Consider the following 14,545-nt stretch of genomic DNA (forward strand, 5'->3'; position numbering starts at 1 on the left):
CATCAGTCCTAATGAAATAGGACCAAAGGAATAGATGAGAGGAGCCCAAATTGCTTCAGAGCAAAGTTACCACCAGAAGAAGAAACAAAAATGATGCTCCTTGTTCAGAGCATCTAAAGTGTTCGTCTTTCCATATTCACATCAGGAACTGCACCTAGCTGAAATCAAATGTCTACCTGTTGAGTCATTGAAATTTTTCTTCATGTGGCTTAGTCTTTCAGACATGAATAACGTATGACAAGGCCAAGGACATTCCATAAAGGGTGACACAACATATTCAATAATCAGGAAGCTGGATGACCTCCCTGTATTCCTGTGACAGTTCACCCTTTATTAAGAAATCTTTATTAACATGGTCCTGAACTAGTGGGATCGAAAAACTGGATGGCACTTCTTCTTGTGTGTCTCTAGCTGGTTAATCTGTCCTGTTTTACCACATGATCCAGACAGGAAAGAATCAAGCCAAAACCACATCATTATGAATGAATTTCTTTGTTTTTAATTTCACACAGTTTAAAATACAATATGAAATCAGGCTACAGTATATAAAAAACTCTCCAGCAAAATGATGTGCCAGCATCAGCTACTAAAATAAACAAACAAAAAAACTCCCCGGTAAGAATTTTTTTTTTTTTTTTGCATTTAAAAAAAAAAAAAACACATAGACACGTACATCGCTACATCTCTAAGCTACCTCAGTTCTGATTTTTAAAAAGCACCTGCTTTTCCTTCTTTTTTTTATCTTGCTTTTAAATTTTTGACATTTAAAAAATATAAATTATATGAAAATACAAGTTGGAAAATAGTCAAACACAATATAACATCTTTTTCACCCCAATACTTCTCAGCTTTAAAAAAAAAAAAAGTTTTCTTTAAAAAAAGTTCAATAACTGAGGCAGTATTCCTGATAGAGATAATTTTATTTTAATATATATATTCCATATATGTATATGTATACATATACTTATGGTTCCTTGAAACTTCTTTGGAATGTAGATAAGAGTTCAACAAATTTATATAGACCCCAACAGAGAAAGCAACATGCACAGCATGACTAGAAAAGAGGTGTATTTTTCACCATGAAAGTTAGGCAGGTTAATGCTTTAAAACCCAGAGTGTTCAGCTCCAAAGTGAGGAAGAGCGCCTCTGATCTTTGAATGCTACCATCAATCCTCTTGGGCACAAAATCAGGGCTCCTTGTAGGGACATCCCTTCCTTGAATGGAGAAGGGAACGCAGGTGACTCTTGAGCCCAAAACCCAAACCCACATCGGTTAAGGCATTTCCAAGAAAATAAGGGTTTCACCCAGTGAGACCAGATTTGCCCGTCCTTCCTCTGAAGTCAACGTGTTTTTAAAAAGCATAAATGCAACAATGCTGCTACATTTCCAGTGTATAAACCACCCACCACTCTTCCTGGGATGGTCTCTGGCCTTTGGACAAGAGGGGAGAAAGCATCTGGCCAGATGGACAAAGCTGTCTGAACTAATATACTATCTACAAATCCAGAAAACAGTGGCCCTAGAGAAAGGGCATCTTAGTAAAGAAGCCGGCTGGGGAGCGCTAGGAGGCACTTACATCTTATCTGCTATTGGGATTGCAGGTGTTACACAGACTCAGCAGGGGAGTTTTCAGCATCAATTTCATAGAAAAGGCTGATGACTTGAGAAAGTGATTTTATGCCTGGTTGCAAATAGCAAGCAATGACCAATACCTGGCCTTGGTTCTACTCCCACCCATTATCAACATGTGGAAAGACTTAACTACAAAACCTAGGTATTAGTTCGGCCGCAGTTTTGCATGTCTGCAGACACACACGAGCACGCGCGCACACACACAAACACATACACACACTTTGCCAGTGCCCAACAAAGATCACATAATCTAAAAGAAAACAATGTAGTCCAAATGGTTCCACCTAACACTCCCTGAGCAGCTCCAAACATATTTTGAGAGCTTCATTAAGGCACCTGCATCCGTAAGATCAAAATACATAGCTGGGACAATTCTGCCTTTACTTTGAGTGTGGATGGTCCAATCGATCAGTATGAGGATACTCATGGATCACAGAGCTTCTTTCCTGAAAATTTAGGGTCTGTAAGGGGGTCTGGGAGTCAGCAATCCACTTTCATGAAGATATGCTAGAAGGTAGTTAGTGCTTCCAGTTTCTTAGCTAAGTCCCGAAAGGGACCAGCCCTGAGAAGCTCATCTTAATTGTTTCTTCCTCTTATTCATGGAAGTCCGCTGTCATCCTTTTAACTGGGGTGTAAAAAGTGGGAGGAATTCTAATTGCATCAGGCACATTTCCTCCCCAGTTAAAGGTTGGTTTTTGCCCCCAAACCTCATTTTCAGAGCCCCTCCTCACAACCAGCAGAAAGATGACTGCCACGGTTGACTGTGTTTGTGTTTAAACTTCGGGAGAACTAAAAATAAATTCAAATCTCATGGACCACCTGATTTTCTTCACTCAAGCTCCTTGTTCCCTCTGCCTTCAAGTCATTCCCTCCCTTCTGCAGTGAACCTTCACCTACCCTCTACCAAGACAAGAGATTCAAGCACGAGGCCCTAACACCATGCAGGTCCTTCCTGTCCTCTGTGTGCTCGGTCTCACCTGACATCCTACCTGACTAGCTTCGGTTCTTCAAAGGAAAGCCTGTACATCTCTTCGGAGACAGCCAAGTCACATTTTACAGAAATGCTCTCTTAATTTCCATGGCCTCTAAAACTCAGCAAGACTACACTCTTTGTGTCTGAAGTTACTCTTTCACTCGCTTATCAGAAAGCTGTACATTCTGCCTACTGAATAACAGAGTGGGATAGGGGGGCAATAAATGTGGGGATTCTGGGAAAAGAAAACATAAAGGATGAATTATAAAGTGTTGATTTGGAATGACATGCATTTTAGGACTTACTTTTTAAGACTAGAAGGGTAATGCCCATGCATACAGCTTCTACTCTAAGTCACTTATGTTACAGATAGAGACTGACTCAAGAACCCAGTTCATCTTCCCTCTTTGATTTCCTTTCCCCAACTTCAATGGCCTGCCAACATTGATTATAGTCTAAAACCAGGACTGCAAAATACATTCAGTTCAAAGACTTAATGCTTATTAGCTGAACATTAAGTCCAAACCCGAGACTTCAAAAGTGACAAACTAAGTAAAGGGATGTGATAATTATTTTTAAATTATTCATGAAATTCACATGTGCAGTTCTCCTGTACCCAAATCAGCATTAATATTTCCTTCATATATAAGTCACATGAATTTGGGATCCCTGATCTCAGTGACAGAGCTTCACTTTTCCAATGGGGTCTATATAAACAGTTTTCTTTCATTATGACAAAATCCTCAGTCAGCAAATAAGAACAAACTTGTGTGATACTGCAATACTGAGACCACCTTAGAGCTTAAGACGATTTTTTAGGAAAAAAAAAATACTGGCACAAAATTTAATAAAATCAATTTTAACGCAAAAACAGTTTTGGCCCCCTCCCCCACTGAAGTCCATCTCTGTTTCAAAAAGTAGAGTAAAAGGTAAAATTCTTGGTTTTTAGTGCATCCCCCAAAGAAAATGTTTTTATCCCCCCTCCTTTTTTCCCCCTCCCAGATTTAAAAACAAAAGCAACCCAACTGCCTTTCACTGTAGTCTCATGACTCTGGATATGACAATTTCTCTTTCTATTGGGTCTGTTAAAATTCAAGATGCATTTTTTTCCATAGGTGAAGTAAAAAAAAAAAAAAATTACTGGACATGTTAGTCTCTTCCTCCTTTAACTCAGATCCTTCAAGCTTCTAAAAAGACCCTTCTTTCTGTCCTGAATATTTACTCAAGAATGTCTTGCCCCACCCACCCCACAAGTCCTGGCTTTCCCTTTGTGACCACGTACAATGGATTACAGCTGCAGCTCCCTTAATTCCCACCCCTGAATGTAAAAAAATGAGTTCTGGAAAATAAAAAATAGAATAACAATTAAAAAATAGGAGTCCAACCAAAGTGGTTGTTCTTTGCAAGGTCCCCCAGTCCCTTCCTGGTCCATCACTCGTCGGCATCCGGCTTGACATCCAGCATGGCGTGGAGTTCCTCAGGGGTGTATCCCAGCAGGCTCTGCAGATCACACACAAAGCGGTATACGTAGCGTTTACCCGCCGTCTTGTGGATGATGTTTTTGTCATAATAGTAGCGAAGGCCACGGCTCAGTTTCTCGTAGTTCATCTTGGGTTTGTTTTTTCTCTTTCCCCATCTCCTGGCCACCTGAAATTTAAAAAAATTTTTAAAAATTGAAAAAAAAATTTAAGAGGAGGAGTGGGTAAAAAGCTATAGGATAACTTCAAAATATGTTTATTATATCTATGCCCATTCATGATGGCCTGTGATGTTCAAATAAGATGAGATTCATGGACATACAGAAGATATTTTTCTGAACTATCTCCTCTGAATTTCATTTTTCTTTTTTTAAAATAAGTTCTTACTTTAATTGACACATGATAACATTTATGGGGTGCAATGTAACTTTGGATACATATACACAACATGTAATGATCAAGGTAACTGGCATGTCTACCACCTGAGACAGGTATGAGTATTTTCTATGGGGCCATTCAAATTCTCTCTACTACCTATTTCAATTAATTGTTGTCAACCTCACTCATCCTTCTGTGTGCTCATTAACCGTCCTCTCTCAACCTCATCCCCTGACCCCATCCTAGGCTTCGGCAACCATCTTCATTTTATTATAATGCCCACTTCATTTTATTTTCTTTCTTCTTCTTTTTTTTTATGGTACTGGGAGTTGAATCCAGAGCCTCATGCATGCTAGACAAGTGCTCTACCACTACCTCCTCAGCCCTAATGTCTACTTCTATGAGATCAACTTTGTAGTCTCCCACATGTGAGAACATGCAGCATTTGTCTTTCCTTGCCTGACTGATTTCATTAATATTATGACTGCTAGTTCCATTCACATTGCTGCAAATTACACAATTCTGAACTTTAGTTCTCCAGGGTTAGGTAAGAACAGTAGGAAAGTTAACTATTTAAGTTGATGAAAAAGCAGTGACCTTGAACTCCTAGGTAACTGGGTTACACTTTCTGATTTAGGGGAAAAAGAAGAACCACAATATAGACTCTTCTTTCCCCTTATTCTTAGAATTTTCTTGCTTAGAAAGCATAAAATATAATGGGAGTATATGAAGGGGAGGATCTGAGCTTCAATCCTACCTACCTTCAATAGCAGGAAGCATTTTTTCTGTACTAGAGCACAAATATTTTCTCATATCTGCCCAGAACAGAGATCTTGTCTCTGTTGTTCATTGTTTTTTATCATGGAAATTGGGCATGACACAGATCAACCCCTCAATAAGCATTTATGTAATGAAAGAATGAATGAATGAACAGCTGCACCAGTCTCCCAAGGCCTCTTGAACTGTCTGGCCCCTACCATCCACAAAGCCACTGTGCTAGGAAGAGGACAAGGTCAGGGAAGGCAATTTTGTTGACAAAGGGCCTACTATGTGCCAGGCACTTCAAGTGTACATCAGTTAATCCTGGAAAACAAATGGGCACTGTGGATGTTTTCTGCTTTCCCAACAATGAAACTAAGGCTTGGGCACGCTGCATCACTTGCTCAAAGTCATACAAGCAGCAAGGAGCAGAGCTGCAATTGCAATCCTAGGAAATGTCACCTAAATCTCTCAGCCCCTTCTCAGGGTTCCCTCTCTCATTCCTCCTCAATCCAGGCCTCGCAGGTCACTTCTTTCTTACCTCATCTGGGTCAGAAAGTTTGAATTCCCAGCCATCTCCTGTCCAGCTGATAAAAGACTGACAGGATTTATCAGTGAGTAATTCCAGAAGAAACTGCCACAGCTGGATCGGTCCACTGCCTAGAAACACAAGGCACAGTGAATCATTACACCACATACTCAGTGCTCTGGGCAAGCAGTCCCATTACACGGAATTCCCCCATCTCCCCTTTCCCAGTCCATTCAGCCAGGAGAAAGGAAGGCAACCTATAGGGCAAATGTTAGAGAAAGTACTCAGAGCCCAGACAGAAGGAAAAGGTAAAGATCTTCAAAGAAAGGAAGAAAGAGAAAATATATCAATTGCCTTATTTTGACTGATTTAAGATCAATCCATTTTTATTGCTAAGCAAACTCTAGAAAGAAATGTGGCTCCTATCTTTTGAGATATCTAAGGAAACATAATCCCTTGTGCCATCAAAACCTAAGTATTATGTTTGCCTTAAGAAGTAAGAAAGGTATTCAGGTAGGCAAGTCTTTGCCAACCCCAGCAGAAGGCACAGCTCATGAGCACGCCTCTGCCACAGTGATCCTCTGACCCCTGATTTGTAAACAAAGAGGATCACTTTCTTCCTCTTGTAAGGAAACAGATGTTGGGTGTCCTTCAGTTATAATATTCCTCTCTACCATTACTCCACCCTCCCAGGCCACTTAAGAAATGCAACTGCAAGCACCCAGAACGGAATGCATCATCGCTATCTGAGGAATTAACGTGCCACCCAAGGAGTCCCCAGGGGTTGGGTGAGGACTATCTCAGACTGTCTTCATAGGTTCATGTATCCGAATACTCTCCCCATCTCTCTCTCCCTCTCTCATCTCAGCCATCCACACTGCCAAGAGTTTATTCTGGAAGGCCTGGTATACCCTTACAAGAAATTTCCTATGCTAAAGATTTATGTCACTTAGTCTTCGTTTTAGGATACCTTTTATTCTGAAATGACTATGCTGCCAGTGGTTCTCATCTAATTTATGGGTGTTGCTGGACAGACAACACAGGGTCCAGTCGTCTGCGTTGCTTGTTACATGTCTACACTGCCTATGACATCATCTCAGAGCCAATCTGAGCAGGAGGGGACTGGGAATAGTCCATTGTGTAAATGAGGTCTGGGATTCCCCATTTCATGAGGAAACTTGATTTTCCTGATGCAACAGGAAATAATTTTTAGGATTCCTCTTCATCTTAAAAAATTCCCTTTACATTTATAAGAGCAGTTCCTTATTCTATCTTTTACTCCTTCAAGGCACCTTACCACACAGAATTTTACTTGTTCCTAAAATCTATTTCCCACCTCCCTTCTGGGAACTGGCCACAAATGCTCTTACATTTTCTTCTCTATTGGCACAGCAAAGGGTGCTCAGAAGAGCAATGTGACTTTGCTCCAAGGTCAGACTCAAAGCACCAAGGCAACCTCCTCTGACCCCATAGGAGGAAACAGCTACTGATGTGCATTGTCACCCTAGAGCCAAAGGAAACCTTCATTCAGTAACTACTTCCTAATGGTGGTTTCCAGGTCCCCTTCCTCAGCACACCCAAGCTAAACATGGAATGTGAAATAGCTCTACTTCATCTTTCTGAGAATACACCTCTAGTTCTTTAAAACCATGTTGCAGAAATTACCTTACACATATTTGAGAATAAAAGGATTTGGTGAATACCTCCAAAATAAATGACCACCCAAAGAAACAGCACGGAGAGCTAGATTGGTGGAGCATTTGCTTCCTGTGTCCACCTATTGTTAAAAAACTATTTTGTACACACCTCAGATTTCTTGGAGACTTCTTGCGAGTTGAGTAATGTTGGCAGCTACTGCTGCTCCCTGCCTGAGCTCACAAAACTAAACACGACACTATACGGGGAATCCACTGAGAAGCCATTCTAGTGGGCCCAGGGGAGAAGAAAGCAAATTGCTCTTAAGAAATGCAACTACAAGAAGCCCTGAACAGTACAAGTTTTCTGATGAAGTTCATAGTGACTATGGACATTCAATAAGAACCCTGGAAAGAAACAGAAACAGAAAAATCAGCCATCCCAAAGTTCTGAAATGTGAATACTCCTATGTAAATGGTACAGACCTTAGATATTTGGGGGTGGGGGTTTTCTCTAAAACTCCTGGCAAAGAAAAGAACCAGATGGGCCATGATTCATTGTGCACCCTCTATACATACAACTGAGCAATACTTTACAGGTATCTCATGATCCCTCACAATAACTCTAGGAGGCTGGGTGCTGTGGTTATTCTATTTGTTTCTACCCCACTTTAACAGCAAAGAAAACCGGGGCACCGCGGGGCTCTCCAACTTGTACAAAGACATTCAGATCACAAGTGGAGTAGCTAAGACTGGCACCCAGGTGGTCTGGCCTCAAGATTCTTCATTCTAACACTATGGTGCCCCTAGACAAGATCAAGCCAAAAGCCTGGTGTCTCAACTGCCCATCTGGTTGCAGTTGAGAAAAGTATAAAAAGCTCTAGCTTAAAAAAACAAAAAACAATCTCTTCCCCACCTCTCACAATAGTGGCGGGACACTAGTTGGCCAGCCATACTGCTGTCTCCTAGCCTGGGTATTTACCCTCACTGGAGATGTTTCCAGCCCAATTCATCAGGTCACCTTGTGATGGCAAGCTTATGTTATGTCACTATTTCTCCCTCCTACTAACTTACCTCAGGACTTCTCTCACTGTCTTAATATCTCTGAGAGGAAAGAGCTCAGATACCAGGCTGAGGGAAGGGATGAGAAGATGGAGAAACCTGGTGGTCCTGGCTAGAGGCAGGGAGCAGCAAGCACACCTGCAGGTCCCAGAGAGGACAGCCCAAGAGTAAGTAAAGCATAGTCTCCTGTCCTTGAGACTCACACCCACAAGGCCAAGAAGGGGACTTCAGTTTACATCAGCTCAGCTCAGACAGGAGAACCTCAGCATTATCACTGCTGTTTTCCTCCAGTGCCACTTCTAGAACTGAAATGTCAAGAATTCCTTTGCTCTAGCCCTTTCTCTGTATGTATCTGACCCCTGATGTCTGTGAATATGGCCAGTGAACAGGGTGAGTCCTTGTCTGAAGTTTTTTTTTTTTTTTCCTCACTGTGAATAATCTTATGTCCAAAAGGAATAAACAAATGTTAAATCCAAATGTTAAATCCAAGTTCCAAATCCTATCTCTCAAACTCTTTTTTTTTAAGAGAGAGAGAGAGAGAGAGAGAGAGAGAGAGAATTTTCCAACATTTATTTTCTAGTTCTCGGCGGACACAACATCTTTGTTGGTATGTGGTGCTGAGGATCGAACCCGGGCCACACGCATGCCAGGCGAGCGCGCTACCGCTTGAGCCACATCCCCAGCCCTTTTTTTTTTTTTTTTTTTTTCTATTTACACCAAAGGGAATAAGGGAGGTAAATAGGAAAAGAAAAATACAGGAACTTGAATGGTAAGAAATGTCTCTGGTTAGCTTCGCAGTAGGAAAGTCAACACAATGGCAATGTCAGCTCAAGTCCCTGCCCCTCTAAGCGCCCAGGGCTGATAAGTACCCAGGTGCTCTCACTCTTCAGAAAGCCCAGGTTGTTGCACCAAAGGAGAGGAATGTGATCCCTCCCCAACCTTCCCCTCCCCTTCCCCTCCCCCTTTCCCTCCCCCTTTCGTCCCTTTGGACTCCTAAAATGCCCTTTCCCTGGTGCAAAGCAACAGAAACAGGAAAGACCTGGGATTGTTCTCCCAGCTACAAACTCTGCACCTCTGCAAGAATTCTGGCTTCAGGCTTAGTCTATGCCCTGGATGGTCCCACATAGGAGGCTATTTCTACAGCAAGGTGTCACCCTCATTTCAGATCTAGGAGGGAAAATTAGGGCCAGGTGGAGACAGTGTGGAGGCAGCTCTGGGGCTGCAGTGCACACTGGCTTTGAACATCTGCCAGCCACATCCAAGTCTATGCCGCAGACTCATGGAAACAATGAATGAGCCTTGCACTCTTAGTGACAATTCTCCCAGTGGATGTTTCTATACTGCCGAGCGTGGATCTACTCAAATCCACAGGGCCAAAGGGCTCCATCCCTGCCCTTGCTCCAACATACTCTAAAATTATAAATCCTCTTCCTCCATTTGCCCTGCACCTCCCCCTCATCCCTGGACCCGGCCCCATCCACCTACCCAAATGGACACTGGTCCTAGTGACCTTCATCCCCGGGAGCAGAGACTAGCACTAAGAATAGCTCCAGTCATGGGAAAGGGGAACTCACATGTTAAATGTGACTCACAATGGTGTCCCTGTCTGGGGCCCCAATGCAGTCAACAGTACCCTTCACCATGTTGCCCTGCAGTGTCACACATCAGGAATCCAGTGGCATCACTGGGAAACTATGCTTCTCAAGTGGAGCTCTGAGCCACAACAACAGAGGGGTCCCTGTTAGGAGGAGGTCTCTTTCCAAAGCAGTGCGGGAGGGAGGGCGCCACACACCCGCAGGCCCCCTTCTCCCTTGTCCCTGGGCCTCCCCACACACCACCCCCTGGGGGTGGCCATCCCTGCCTTCCTGTTGCAGAGAGGCTGCAGCCGGGAAATTTCCTCTGACTGCTCCTTCCTTCTCAGCTTCTGGGTAAGAGGGAAATTCTTCCTACTACACTGACTGTCCCCACCAGAAGAATATTATACAGAAATGTCAGGTGGGTACCTAGAGGGATCTCAGACCATCAGAGCAAATCAAACTGAAGATGCATCCCCTCATACCCCAACCACCACAGAGAGAACCCTCAAGGCACCATGAATGTAAGACAACCATCTCTTTTGGGGTGGGGGGGCGTGCGGGGGGGAGATAAAGCTCTAAGTAACTTCCTGCTCTTTTTGGACATATTTTAAGTCCCTCTTCCTTATCTAGGAATTTCAAAGCCTATCATCTCTCTCAGTGAAGGTTGGTTATTAAAAAGTCCCCTTCTTTTTTGGTCCCTTAGTTTGAAGCTAAGAACTGAGCAACTTAAATATATACTCTTGGGCTACAATGACATTTTAACAAGATATTCTTGAAAGTAAGCCTTCCCATTTGCCAATTTGATTCTTTCTTCTTGTTTTCCAGGTTTAGGGGTTGCCTGCCCATGGCAATGACCTCCTCACAGCTGGTGAGTGAATAGTGATTTGAGGTTGGACTTCAGGTTTTCCTTCTACTCCTTCCTCGTTTCCATTTCAACCACAAGTTCACATTCTGTCATCTGTTCCTGGTGTGAGGCTAACATAGGCAGTTGACTTCCATCCAGGCCAGGGGTCAATGCTGAGGAGCTACTCCCCTGAGCAGACTCCTCATATTTTCACTGTGGTCTGCTAACACAGAGACCCACCCTGATAGTTTGCTCAATGGCCATCTCTCTCATCACTAGAACTCATGTTCCAAGGGCAAAGCCTAGAACAGGGGCTCACCAACAAATCACTCATTAACAAACACCAACCAACAAAAATTTGTTGTTGAATGACTCCAGTTTCAGCTCCTTCTATCTTATTGCTCCTTATATTCTCAGAGCCAGGTCAATACCTCATCTTCAGGAGGTACGCCATAAATGCTCATTGAATGATTTTAGTAAGACTCCTCCTCTGATAACAAGACGTGAGGATTTGCAAAGCCACCCAAACTCCTTCTCGTTATATTTGGAGCCAAACAATATGGGTGACTCCTGGGCTATGTTGCATCAACAGGTCCCCAAAATAAAAACCACCACACCTCCTGTGCTTTGGGGGTTAATTGTCACTTTGAGAAGCTAAAATCCTTTAGCTCTATTCTGAAATTCAAATCAAATACCTCAGTGTGGGCAGGACACCACACTTATTTTAACCTATGAAACTCTCATGGTTGGTCACCCTTGCAACAGGGCTGACTCTGCCCTGGTAGCACACATCTGGCAGGTGGCCCTAAAACAGAGAACGGGCCTGTTGGGCCCCTCCCTTACAGCCAGGTGTCTCTACCCACAGCCAAACAATGACAGCAAAAACAGAACACTCGAATTCAGAAATGACCCATCTGTTCACAAACGTATCTTCTACTTATACTCCCCCAGGAGAACCCACCTCTGAGGGTGGAGAGGTAGACCCCAGCATCTAAGTATCACCACCTTGCTGACAACTCCCTCCTAAGTCACCAAAGATTGCGAAATATCTCTAGCACATTAAGTCCCTGTGAAATGAAGTTTAATAGCAAACTGAAAACAGCCTGACAGTTTCTTGCTCTTTTGACCAAATCCAACCTGGAGTTGTACAAACTCTTCTGCCTAAGGGTGATACAGCTTGGTGATCAAGGCCCTGGGAAGATCTTTTAAAGAAAAGAGCAGAGACAATTTGGATTTGGCTCTGTTACGCCCACAGGTACCATCTCCCATTTCTTTTGAGTTCCAGCTTTCCTTTGCCACCATCCTCACCCAATCTCATCTCTTCTCTAACATAATCCGGTTATGGTACATTCTACCACCAGAAAACAATGGCTTAGTTTAGTGAATCATTGCACAGTCATTATATTCTATAAATATGTCCCTATATCAATGGCTGGGAATTCAAGGGCAGTAATCGGTAATACAAATTCTAATAATCTGACTCATAACAGCAAAGAACATCTTAAACAGGTGCTTAATAAACACACCTGATGAAAACGATGATGAACAGTAACTCCATGAACTTGTAGTTACTTAGTGCCCAGATAACCAGTATCTACCAATGGAAAGAAATTAGAAAACAGCTCTCAAGTCAATTAAAACCACCTTTGGACTGTCAAGTTCACATCTTTGACATGTTAGATCCTCAAAAAAGGAGGGAGGATTTCAAAAAATTTTAAAATAAAACATGTCATGTCAGGCAGCAGAGTACTGAGAAATGACAGCATCCTATAAAACTAAAAATATAAACATGCCCCTGGGAAAGTCCCACATGGGGAGTCAAGGGTACAGGGCTTTGATGTCAATTCATCCCTGATTCACTGTGCAATCTTGTGCAATTCATTTCACCTCTCTGGGCTTTATTTTCTTATGCCTAAAATGGAAATAGTAATCTCTGCTCCTTTTCACTTTACAGAGACATAAATTAAGTTCTTATTATGCAAATAGATATGAATATTTTATTTATTTACTTAAGAAAGAGAGACCTAAAAGAGCAACCTCAGTGCAGAACAGTTTGGAAGCAACAGAAAATACAATAATTAAACAGAAGAATGAAACAGCAGGAAAAAGTGTTTTTAAAAACAAACTTTGCTGGGTATGATGGCACATGCCTATGATCACAGCAGCTTGGGAGGCTGAGACAGGAGGATCACGAGTTCAAAGCCAGCCTCAGCAATGACAGGTGCTAGGCAACTCAGTGAGACCCTTTCTTTCTTTAGAAAGAAAACTAGTTCTTTCTCAGTAGGATTCTCAAAAAATACAAAATAGGGCTGGGGATGTGACTCAGTGGTCAAGTGCCCCTGAGTTCAATCTCTGGTACCAAAAAAACAAAACTAACAAATAAACAAAAAACCAGAATCTTAGAAATAAAAATAAAAGGGGATAGAATTTTTTCAATTGTAAAAGCATTAAGTAAAATTTAAGTAGGCCTCCAAGAAATAAATTGGCCTTTCATATGGCAAATTTGAGCAAGTACAAAGCTGAAGGTTAAAAAAAAAAAAAGTTAAAAGTAGATAAGTGTAAAACTTCTTAATATTTTAAATGAAAATAACCACTCAAGATTTTTAATGGTAGGGATCTTTGCTCTAATTAAAAGTAGGTCCGCACCAAGGGATACCAGATGCAAACTGCTTTGCAAGTGAAAGTATCACAGACATTTCTGGTTTGGGGAAATCTTGGCCACAGATGGACTTAGATCCTCTTTCCCCCACCAATGTGCTTTTCTCCCTAATCATTCATGTTCTCACCAAGCCTGCTCCACCCTATCATCATGCGGCGCTGACCTAGAGTGAGTTGGGCAGCAGTCCCATAAGTGTGGGGCCTCAAGAGACAGATCCTGCCAGCATTAACTGAGGTAAAGGAGGCTGTCTTGACCTGCCACCAATGCCCAGGACAGGCTCAACAGCAAGCCCAGGGGGCTGGCAAAAGACCAGCAGGATTGCCCCGCCCAAGTAGCACAGACCTAAGTGAGGCTCATTTGGCCAGTATGGCTGGAGTCTGAGAACCAGGCAGTTACACATTTTTAGTACGTGGAGGAAAGAGACCTTTGTTTTGCTCCTTCTGCACACCTGCACTTGTTCAAGGACACATATGTGGGGGTGGGGACAGGAGAAAGGAGACTGGTCTCCTTTCTTAAAGGGGCAGCCTCTATTCAAATGCAGCCACCTCTTTCCTCTAAACCCACCACAAATGCTGTCTAGCTAGGTTCAGCCTAACACTCAGACAGACGTAAACTTGGACAGCAGGCCAGTGAGCTCAAGTCAGGAAGTGGGTTTCTTCATAGGTTTTTCCTCCTGGTGTCTTTCTTCTAGGGAACTGATTCTTTTAAAGAAGTCACCAGAGATAGCTTAGGCTTGGATTTGGGGTTAGGGAATGAGAATTTTCTTTAAAATCGAAGAAATGCTTTTTTTTCTAAACCATGTAAATATCTTTAAGAAATGCTTTCCTAATTATATACATAATAAGAAAAAGGATGGGTTCATTGATTAGGGTTAGAGAACAGGATTTCAGAAGTCTGAAAACTAGTTCTTTCTCAGTAGGATTCTCAAATCCATCTCTGGAATTGATTTTATCCTGGGGGAAATTTTTCCCTGTATATCAAAGATGAGAGAAAGCACCAGTCAAGCACATTTTAGAAGT

The 14,545-nt window shown here is 42.4% G+C and overlaps 1 protein-coding gene across 5 annotated transcripts in view; it reads right to left on the reverse strand.

Annotated features, from left to right (window-relative positions):
• Positions 1-497: 497 nt before the first annotated feature.
• Ets1 (ETS proto-oncogene 1, transcription factor) overlaps positions 498-14,545 on the reverse strand; it is a 129,817-nt gene continuing 115,769 nt past the window's right edge. For all 5 annotated transcript variants that reach the window (XM_026392404.2, XM_026392406.2, XM_026392409.2 and 2 more), the window contains 2 exons: positions 5,763-5,881; positions 498-4,253 (listed from right to left, as the gene is read on the reverse strand). In XM_026392404.2, the coding sequence (XP_026248189.1) occupies positions 4,038-4,253; positions 5,763-5,881 (335 nt within the window). In that variant the 3' untranslated portion in view covers positions 498-4,037. The remainder of the gene's footprint in view (positions 4,254-5,762; positions 5,882-14,545) is intronic.

This window comes from Urocitellus parryii, chromosome 4 (genome assembly GCF_045843805.1).
Source record: "Urocitellus parryii isolate mUroPar1 chromosome 4, mUroPar1.hap1, whole genome shotgun sequence".
In the NCBI taxonomy this organism is placed as follows: domain Eukaryota; kingdom Metazoa; phylum Chordata; class Mammalia; order Rodentia; family Sciuridae; genus Urocitellus; species Urocitellus parryii.